At 41.8% G+C, this 11,250-nt stretch overlaps 1 protein-coding gene across 1 annotated transcript in view; it reads left to right on the forward strand.

Annotated features, from left to right (window-relative positions):
- The window catches only part of LOC143287400 (extracellular serine/threonine protein CG31145-like), a 148,629-nt gene extending 141,792 nt beyond the window's left edge, over positions 1–6,837 (forward strand). Inside the window, exons 10-11 of the mRNA XM_076595415.1 lie at positions 3,133–3,463; positions 6,727–6,837. Coding sequence (XP_076451530.1) covers positions 3,133–3,463; positions 6,727–6,837 — 442 coding nt within the window. The remainder of the gene's footprint in view (positions 1–3,132; positions 3,464–6,726) is intronic.
- The last annotated feature ends 4,413 nt before the right edge of the window (positions 6,838–11,250 follow it).

The following is an 11,250-nucleotide window of genomic DNA, read 5'->3' on the forward strand; positions in this document are numbered from 1 at the left end:
TAGTAGTATTTGTTGTTGTTTTTGTCTATGTAGTCTTGTTGTTGCTGTTATTGTTGTTGTCTTTATTGTGGGTAGTCATTGTGGCTCAATGATCGCAGCTACCGTCAGCAAATTATCATTGTCATTGTTAGTAGTGGTAGTAGTAGTAGTATTTGTTGTTGTTTTTGTCTATGTAGTCTTGTTGTTGCTGTTATTGTTGTTGTCTTTATTGTGGGTAGTCATTGTGGCTCAATGATCGCAGCTACCGTCAGCAAATTATCATTGTCATTGTTAGTAGTGGTAGTAGTAGTAGTATTTGTTGTTGTTTTTGTCTATGTAGTCTTGTTGTTGCTGTTATTGTTGTTGTCTTTATTGTGGGTAGTCATTGTGGCTCAATGATCGCAGCTACCGTCAGCAAATTATCATTGTCATTGTTAGTAGTGGTAGTAGTAGTAGTATTTGTTGTTGTTTTTGTCTATGTAGTCTTGTTGTTGCTGTTATTGTTGTTGTTGTCTTTATTGTGGGTAGTCATTGTGGCTCAATGATCGCAGCTACCGTCAGCAAATTATCATTGTTATTGTTAGTAGTGGTAGTAGTAGTATTTGTTGTTGTTTTTGTCTATGTAGTCTTGTTGTTGCTGTTATTGTTGTTGTTGTCTTTATTGTGGGTAGTCATTGTGGCTCAATGAACGCAGCTACCGTCAGCAAATTATCATTGTTATTGTTAGTAGTGGTAGTAGTAGTAGTATTTGTTGTTGTTTTTGTCTATGTAGTCTTGTTGTTGCTGTTATTGTTGTTGTTGTCTTTATTGTGGGTAGTCATTGTGGCTCAATGATCGCAGCTACCGTCAGCAAATTATCATTGTTATTGTTAGTAGTAGTAGTAGTAGTAGTAGTAGTATTTGTTGTTGTTTTTGTCTATGTAGTGTTGTTGTTGCTGTTATTGTTGTTGTCTTTATTGTGGGTAGTCATTGTGGCTCAATGATCGCAGCTACCGTCAGCAGATTATCATTGTTATTGTTAGTAGTGGTAGTAGTAGTAGTATTTGTTGTTGTTTTTGTCTATGTAGTCTTGTTGTTGCTGTTATTGTTGTTGTTGTCTTTATTGTGGGTAGTCATTGTGGCTCAATGATCGCAGCTACCGTCAGCAAATTATCATTGTTATTGTTAGTAGTGGTAGTAGTAGTATTTGTTGTTGTTTTTGTCTATGTAGTCTTGTTGTTGCTGTTATTGTTGTTGTTGTCTTTATTGTGGGTAGTCATTGTGGCTCAATGATCGCAGCTACCGTCAGCAAATTATCATTGTTATTGTTAGTAGTAGTGGTAGTAGTAGTATTTGTTGTTGTTTTTGTCTGTGTAGTGTTGTTGTTGCTGTTATTGTTGTTGTCTTTATTGTGGGTATTCATTGTGGCTCAATGATCACAGCTACCGTCAGCAAATTATCATTGTTATTGTTAGTAGTGGTAGTAGTAGTATTTGTTGTTGTTTTTGTCTATGTAGTGATGTTGTTGCTGTTATTGTTGTTGTCTTTATTGTGGGTAGTCATTGTGGCTCAATGATCACAGCTACCGTCAGCAAATTATTATTGTTAGTAGAAGTTGTTGTTGTTGTTGCTTTATGTAGTGTTGTTGTTGCTGTTATTGTTGTTGTCTTATTGTGGGTAGTTATTGCGTTTAGTAAATCAAGTTTACTTAGTTTTTTCTTAATTAGATTAATATTCTCATTAGAAATGTAAATTGTTGTTGTCACACCCGTCCATTTCTAAATGGTGTGCGTGATTGATTGTTTTTGTTTTTGGGTTTTGTTGTTGTTGTTGTTGTTTGTTGTTGTTTGTTGTTGGTTTTTGTTTGTTTGTTGGGTTTTTTTGTTTTTTGGGTTGTTGTTTGTTGTTGTTTTTTTGGGGGGGAGGTTGTTTTTGTTTGGTTGTTTGGAAGGAGAGGGTGGGGGGTTCTTTTTTTTCTTTTTCTTTTTTTCTTATGATAGCTCCATCATCATCATCATCATCGTTGTCGTTGTCGTCGCCGTCAGCGCATGCACACTCAACACCGTCAGCAGCAAACAAGTGCGACAACAATAATTGTAATGGATTATTATCATTATTATTATTATTACCATTATTACCATTATCAGGGGAAAGCCTCGTTGTTGGTGCCAGTAATGAAATCGTCTTCATTGCTAGACAGTCCATTAACACCTGACGTTTTATCAGTGCGGTGCGAATGGATATTGTGCGTGCCATACAGCGGCGCCAGACTCCGATGCCAGATACACACACAGACACACACACACACACACACACACACACACACACATGGCTGTGTGGGTGGGGGGGGGAGGGGAGGGGAAGATGGCTAACTGAGGCGGATACACACACACACACACACACACACACACACACACACACACACACACACACACAGGAACAGACACACAGACATGCAATGAGAGAAAGAAAAAAAAAAGTAAGAAAAATAATTCTGTGAGTATATTAGCATATTACGTGCATCTACTAATTAACTTAAATAACTGGAATTTCATTTATTTTGTTTGTTATTTGTTTATTTATTTGTTTGTTTGTTTATTCATTTATTCATCTGTTAATTTATCAGTTTGTTTGTTTGTTTGCTTGCTTGTTTATTATGTGTGTGTGTTACCAGGTGTAACTTTGTCTCATTTCGTTTTGCTGCTGATTAGATAAGTGCCTTCCCCACTCACACACAGACACACTGAGACACAGACAGGATACGAATACGGATACGGATGATTTATTCAAGTATATGCCATTGCTCCCCCCATGAAGAGGTGCAAACACATGAACATAATTATAACCAAAACAACAAGTAATACGCGGTCATGACAGACACACACGGACACAGACAGACAAACACAGACACACGGACACACACACACACACACACACACACACACACACACACACACACACACACACATATATATATATATATAGAGAGAGAGAGAGAGAGAGACACACACACACACACACACACACACACACACACACACACACACACACACACACACACACACACACACTGAGAGAGAGAGAGAGATTAGGAGACAGACTGACCGATTCTTTCACTTGCCTGTTCATCCACCCATTCATAATCTTTTATACCACACCCTTCACCCTTCACAGGTTCGGCAAGACTCAGCACGACGAACTGTCCTGCATGGTCCCCCTGCTGCAGTGCTGCTCCGTCAGGCTGTCCACCCTGCAGAGGCTGGTCCGATTGTACACCGGGCCCCAGCCGCTCAGCTCCGTCATGAGGACGTCCCTGGAGAGGGATCCCGTCAGGCCCGTCCTGCTGGAGGGTCATCTGCAGGCCTTGGACCGACGCCTGCTCAAAGTGTTACAGACTGTCAGGCGGTGCGTCGTGGGGGAGGAGGAGGAGGGGGGGGAGGGGGAGGCGGGCGGTGGTACTGGAGGATGGAGGAGGACTTTGAAGGAAGTGGTTGTGGACGATGGGGTAGTTTGATTATTGGTTGGTTCAGGAATTGTTTTGTTTTATTTTTTTGTTTGCTTTGGGTATTGTTTTTTGTTGTTGTTGTTTTTTAGGAGGGGTGTGGGTGTGGGGTGGTTTGATTTCATTAATTGATTGATTAATTTGAGGGTTTGTGGTTGTCATGGTTGTGGTGATGGTTGGGGTTTGGTTTGGGGTGTTTGGGTGTGGGGGTGGGTGGGTGTTGTTTTTTGGGGGAAAGGGATGGTGTGGGTTTGGTTGGTGGGGTGCGGTTGGGGGTGGGGGGGGGTTGAGGGGGTGTTGATGGAGGGTATGGTGGATTGGATGCCACTGGAAGGGACAGAGAGCGAGAGAGAGAGAGAGTTGTTCAGATATTGACAGTCAGAGAGAGAGACAGCCATGTAAATGTGACATGGAGAGAATAAGAGCCGTGGCTATGGTGACATTCAGATAGAGAGAAAGAGAGTCGTGCAGATTGTGATAGTGAGAGAAAGAGAGAGAGAGAGAGAGTCATGCAAATAGTGATATTGAGAGAAAGGGAGTCGTGCATGGTGACATTGAGAGAATAAGAGAGAGAGCCGTCGATCAACCGGTTACGTTCAGAGCACAAAAGAGAAACAGAGAGATACAAAGACAGACAGACAGACAGAGACAGGAAGAGAGAGAGAGAGAGAGAGAGAGAGGGACAGAGAAAGGAAGGGGGTCTAACCATGTTCACAGGTGATGAAATTCAATCAGACGAAAGTGGTTTTTATTTGTTCGTTTGTATTTCGCGAGGCAGAATGAAGGAAGAGGGACGTAGTGATGAATTTCCTGTCAGGATGGTGCAAGGCCCACGACAGGAGATGCACACACACACACGCGCGCGCGCGCGTGAGATGATACTGTTTGTCTTGGAGGCACAGTGTTTCAGGGGCAGGAACGGACGGGCGGTCAGCAGAGGTAGCCAGGGGCGAGACAGTGGAGACAGAGAGAAAGAGGACGAGTAAGGTGTAAAAAAAAAAAAAAAAAAAAAAGTGGGAAGGTGCGGAAGAAAGACAGAAACAGAGATGAACACACTAACAGGCAGACAAAGAGGTGTGAACAAGTGGAATGGCGCCGCGAGAGACAGACCAGATGCACAGAGAGAGTCAGAGAGAGGGAGAGACGATTGTGCAGTGTGTCTGTGTCTGTGTCTCTGTGTGTCCTAATCTAGTTACGGATGATGGAACACCCAATCAGCTGAGGATATCGCGGGCTGTATGTAACAGTGTACGCTGTTACCTACCCCCAGCCCCCCCCCCCTCACCCCCTCCCTCCCCCCCCCCACACACACCACCACCACCACCACCACCACCACCCTACCCCTCCACCCCCTCAGAATGATGATGACGATGATGATAATAAGCCATGGGGATTAGGAGAGGTTGGCATCCCTGTGGATGGTGGGGTGCTTCAGAAGAAGTTCGTGTACGTGGGGAGTGGGGTGGAGGAGGGGAGAGTGTGTTTGTGGGACGAAGACAGATGATGGAACTGAAGGTCTGCTAGAAACGTCGCAGGCAATACTACAGTGCACTCTAAGGGAAGGCAATACTACAGTGCACTCTAAGGGAAGGCAATACTACAGTGCACTCTAATGGGAGGCAATACTACAGTGCACTCTAAGGGAAGGCAATACTACAGTGCACTCTAATGGGAGGCAATACCACTGCTCTCTAAGGGGAGGCAATGCTGTACACGCTAAGGGTAGATAATACTGCAATACTACAGTGCACTCTAAGGGAAGGCAATACTACAGTGCACTCTAAGGGGAGGCAATACCACTGCTCTCTAAGGGGAGGCAATGCTGTACACGCTAAGGGTAGATAATACTATAGTGCATGCTAAGGGGAGGCAATGCTATTGTGCACGCTAAGGGGAGGCAATACCGCGTTAGGGGTATGATAAGAATGCTCACGTTAAAGCGCATAGAGCTTCAAGAATATGTGCTATAGCAGGATTTCTTAATAGATAGATAGATGAATAATGTTTTGATACATAAACGTGAAGGGACGAAAGAGAGAGAGAGGGTCGGGGGGTGGGGGGGGGTGACGGATGAGAGAGAGAGAGAGAGAGGCTAAGGATGATAGAGAGAGGGAGAGATTCTGGTAGGGAAAGAATAAAGACGGAGCGCTGTGGATAGAGGAAAAGAAAGGACAAGCGAAGAGAAGAAGATAAGAAGGTCTTCCAATGCAGACTGAGATCGATAGCAGCAGAACATACTGTGCAGAAAAGAGATAATACGCACTGATAATTATGTGCGCGTGTGAGGCGCCCGGGTGGTGGGGAGGTGGGGGGGGGGGGGGGTTCTGCATGGTGTGTGATTGGGTGCGCGCGTGCGTGTGATTCAAGGAGGAACGAGAGGAGAGAAGTGGGTGGATGGAGGAGGAGGAGGAGGAGGAGGAGGGGAGTGGATGGCTGATGCTCGGCCAAGATGTGAGTGCGAACGACAGGTGCCTTTGGGATGGAGGGAACGCTGATACAGACAGACAGCCAATCAGCTGTAATCACAGAGAGAGAGAGAGTGGAGGGGTTGGGGTGTGGGGGGGGGCGGGGCTATTAGAAACATGTAGGCGTATTTATTTCATATTTCACAGCTGTAAGAGGAGGGAGTGTTGAAGTGTGCGTGTGTGTGTGTGTGTGTGTGTGTGTGTGTGTGTGTGTGAGTGAGTGTGTGTTTGTGTGTATACAGATGGGAAAAAGACAGAGACACTAAGAAAGACACAGAGAGACAGAGACAGAAACAGAGAGAGACAGAGAAAGAGACAGCAACAACGACAGGGAACAAGAAAGAGAGGAAGGAAAAACCCACTCTACCTCATTAAATTAAATAACAATTTAACCAGATTCTGCGCCTTCACAGTACGAATAAACAGATGGAAACTGATGTACATGATGCATACTGTATGTAGCGAGGTCTACTGGACTGATGACACCATACCATTAATTTACCCTAAGACCCACCTAACACCTTCATAGACTATGAAAAGAAATATGTAACGTGGCCTCTGGAGTCACTGTGAAAATGTGTAATGTGGTCTCTAGATCACTGTGAAGAGACTGTGTAATGTGGTCTCTAGATCACTGTGAAGAGACTGTGTAATGTGGTCTCTAGATCACTGTGAAAAGGCTGTAATGTGGTCTCTAGATCACTGTGAAAAGACTGTGTAGTGTGGTCTCTAGACCACTATGAAAAGGCTGTAATGTGGTCTCTAGATCACTGTGAAAAGATTGTGTAATGTTGTCTCTAGATCAATGTGAAGAGACTGTTTAATGTGGTCTACGTCACCGTGAAGAGACTGTGTAATGTGGTCTCTAGATCACCGAAAAGACTGTGTAAGGTGGTCTCTAGATCACTGTGAAAGGACTGTTTAAGTTGGTCTCTAGATCACCGAAAAGACTGTGTAAGGTGGTCTCTAGATCACTGTGAAAGGACTGTTTAAGTTGGTCTCTAGATCACCGAAAAGACTGTGTAAGGTGGTCTCTAGATCACTGTGAAAGGACTGTTTAAGTTGGTCTCTAGATCACCGAAAAGACTGTGTAAGGTGGTCTCTAGATCACTGTGAAAGGACTGTGTGAGGTGGTCTCTAGATCACTGTGAAAAGACTGTGTAAGTTGGTCTCTAGATCACTGTGAAAGGACTGTTTAAGTTGTTCTCTAGATCACCGAAAAGACTGTGTGAGGTGGTCTCTAGATCACTGTGAAAAGACTGTGTAAAGTGATCTCTAGATCATTGAAAAGACTGTAATGTTGCCTTTGGATCACTGTGAAAAGAATGTGTAATGTGGTCTCTTCTTCCTCCTCTTCCTCCTCCTCCCTCCCCACCTCCCTCCTCCCATCCCTCCCCCCACACCCCCCACACTCACCTGTCTCCAAATTTCGGAATTGATATTCGGGGGGGTGCGGGGGGATGGGGGGGGGTGTGCAGGGGTGGGGGGTGGTTGTGGCAAACACAAAATCAAAGTGTGCCTCGTCCGTCTTCAGCATGTGAATACGCAAAGTGAAAAAGACAAGAGTGAACGAACGAGCGCACAGATGAGTGAGGAAAGGACGGAAGGAACGACATGAACAATTGGATAGGTGGATGGATATCTAAATAACTGATTGATTGGTTGGTTGATCGATCGATTGATTGATTGATCGATCGATTGATTAATTGATTGATTGAGCAATGAAAAGATAGAATGAATGAAAGAGCGCGAGGATGTGCGAAGCCAAGAAAGGAATGAACGAATGATTGGGTGAATGAATAAATGGATACTCGGATGGATAGACCAGTAAATGATTGATTGGTTCATTCATTGATTGATCGATCGATTGATAGAACTGCCTTTTCTGAGTAGATTGGGTGGATGAATGAATGAATCAATCAGGATTTATAGATAGATGGATGAATAGATGAATGAATGATTGATTTATTCAAAAGGCTTTTTTTTCTTTCTTATTTTTTTTAGTTTGATCACAGACAAGAGTATTGTACGTCAATAAGGCACAAGAGAGAACATGAGATGTCCAGTCAAATAAAATGATATATGTTGCTATGTGCAATGAGGATAAATGCAAACACACTGTGTGTGTGTGTGTGTGTGTGTGTGTGTGTGTGTGTGTGCGTGCGTGTGCCAGTGTGTGTATGTGTGTGTGTGTGCACGTGTGTGTGTGTGGACTCTATGGACTCTGTTCGAGTCGGTGATGCAGATTGTCAAACCATAAAGCATACATTCACACGGTGTTCAATATTATGAAACCGTTCATTATTGTACTAAACGGATACTGCTTGGGAATCGATTGTTTTTATGATAATATGATGAAAGATTTACATGTCGTTTTGTTTTTGTTTATCTTTCTCTTTTCTTTTCTTTTTTTCTTCTTTTTTTTTTTGGTGTATTATTTTGTGTTGTTTTGTTTTTGCATTGTCCCTGCTTGATATATAGTCCCATGAGAAAAAAAAAACACTTTACATTGTCAACCTTAAATCGTTTATTCTTGAAGCTATTTGCGATTGAGTGAATTCTGTACCTTCTTTCTTACTTTAATAGGCTGAATATATATATATCTTGGTTTGCTGTTGTTGTTGTTGTTAAGCGCGTTGGGTTACGCTGCTGGTCAGGCATCTGCTTGGCAGATGTGGTGTAGCGTATATGGATTTGTCCGAACGCAGTGACGCCTCCTTGAGCTACTGAAACTGAAACTGTTGTTGTTGTTGTTGTTCTCCTTACTCCAGCTGAATTATATTCATTGTTCAAATCTGGAAGACAAAGTGCATGCAGTCGCAGCTTTCTCATAGAAGTGTTATCATTTTATGAACGTCTTTTTTGAACAACCAATTGTGAGCCTTGAAGTTGAACGGAGATTTAAATGCGTTCCGTGCCTGAAGGATGACAGGCAACTGGCTGTATTCCCATGGATCCACATCTGTGTCTGTGTCTGTGTTTGTGTGTCTGTCTGTCTGTCTGTGTGCGTGCGTGCTTGCATGTGTGCGTGTGTGCGCGCGCGCGCTCACGTGCGTGTGTTTTGTAGAGTGTGTTCTTATGTGCTTTTGTCTGACTGACGAGTTATTGTTAAGCGCTGTGTGTGTGTGTGTGTGTGTGTGTGTGTGTGTGTGTGTGTGTGTGCCTTATTGTTTACTGGAAAAAGCAAATGAATTATATTTTTACATTATTTCAATCGCAAAGCGCGATTGATAAGAGAGAGAGAGAGAGAGCGTGTGTGTGTGTGTGTGTGTGTGTGTGTGTGTGTGTGTGTGTGTGTGTGTCATACCAAGGGCAATAACTCTGTTAACAACTGAGAGTGATAGTACAGCTGGATTGTCTCCAATTTTCGTCATCCACTTCGAGCTCTGATGCGTGTGTGTGTGTATGTGATAAAATAAAATAAAAATTTAAGATGTAGGTTATAGTTGCTTGGGGTAAATCCTCACGGCTCTACAATTTGTAAAGATCACTTGCTTGTTCATTGTTTATGTTTATTTATTTGTTTATTACTCAGATTTGTCTGGTTTCTTTTCATTTTTCATTTGGGACGGATATTGTACAAAAAATCAGCTATATTTAAACAGACCCGTTTCTCCTTTTTCTTCTTCTTCTTTGTATTTCTTTCATTCGAATGATGACGATGTCATGGGACCAGCAATTTACATTTTTGGATAATTTTTGTCTCAATTGTTTGGACAAAGTAACATACATAATTATTGTGCTTATATTTCATGCACGTCTTAATGTCAAAGACATAGATTTACTTATAATGATAGGTTGTCATTTTTTTTTTTTTTTTTTCTTTTCTTTTTTTTATTAAAGTTCTTTTGGTTAAAAAGTTATGTCAAAATGCTTGAATTCCCCAACTCCGAAACTGGGAGACATTCACATTTCTTTGTAATACTTTTGAAATGACTCATGATGGGTTCTGTTGAACTCGTATATTTCTTTCATATGTACTTCAGGTGAACTTCCAAAGCTTACAAAAGAAAAAAAAAAAACATGTTTGTTTTGCTTTTCGTCTTGTTTACCCCCACCCCCGGCCCCCACTCCCCCTTCATCGACATTGAATTGGTCGTGAAATGTCTCTGTTGTTTGTGTAAATAATTACGGGCATCGTTTGCTGCATGCATAATTAATTCTTCTTCTTTTTTCTTTTTTCTTTTTTTTCTTTTTTTTGTGCTGAAATATGTGTTTGGTTAGTAACGACCGGCTGCATAAATTATTCTTATTTATTGCATAACAGACTGCTGTTTTTTCTTGATTTTGTCCATTGATGAAAAACCTTTTGTGTGTGTGTGTGAGTGTGTGTGTGTGTGTGTCTCCCCCCTATATGAATATGTATGTCTCTGTCTTTGTATCTCTCTCTGTCTCTTTGTGTGTGTGTGTCTCTGTGTGTGTGTGTGTGTGTGTCTTCTTATTTATTTGTTTTTATCTTATTTTGATTTGAAGTGACCAAATGTCCATGAAACAGAAGACTGGGTCAGTGCTTTAAATCTACAAGTACTTAAACGTTTTTCAGTCTGCCTTGTTTTTGTTGTTTTGTAGGGTCGTTGGGTCTGTTTGTTGTTGTTGTTTTTTTTCGGGGGGAGGGGGGGGGCGGGGTTTGTTGTTTTGTTTGTTGGTGGTGTGTGTGTGTGTGTGGTGTGTGTGAGTGTCATTAATTTCTTCTGTATACTCCTCCTGTTTATTTTGTATGTTTCAGCGAAATGGATGAATTCTTTTATCACAAATATTTATGCGGGCATTGGTTTCATGGAAATGTTTTATTGTATTAATCCGCAAGCCATCTTAGATTTTTTTTTTTTTCCTAAAACGATTTTCTTTTTCGGTTTTTTTTTTTTGTTTTTTTTTTTTTTTTTTTTTTTTTTTGTTTTTTTTGTTTTGTTGTTGTTGTTTGTTTTTGTTTGTTTTGTTGGGGTTTTTTTGTTGTTTTTGTTGGGTTTTTGTTTGTTTGTTTGTTTGTTTTTTTGTTTTGTTTTTTTAGATTAAATGTTTCTATCATCTTCTCTTTATTCTTTCTGTTTTATTTACCCTTTCTTACAGCATGAACACAAACAGAACGTTGTTTGGCAGGTGGAATTAAAGGCACAGGGTGTTTAAAAAGTCGCTTTTGGTTGTTTCTGTATCCACCGCTGTTGTATACATGTTTGCGTTGATAACAAAAACATCAACACTGTAGTTTCGTATGATCTTTCAAAGTGTCGCTGAAAGAATCTGCATGGTGTGTGTGTGTGTGTGTGTGTGTGTGTGTGTGTGTGTGTGTGTGTGTGTGTGTGTGCCGGGTTTGCGTGTGAGTATACA

Source organism: Babylonia areolata, chromosome 1 (assembly GCF_041734735.1).
Source record: "Babylonia areolata isolate BAREFJ2019XMU chromosome 1, ASM4173473v1, whole genome shotgun sequence".
Classification (NCBI taxonomy): Eukaryota; Metazoa; Mollusca; class Gastropoda; order Neogastropoda; family Buccinidae; genus Babylonia; species Babylonia areolata.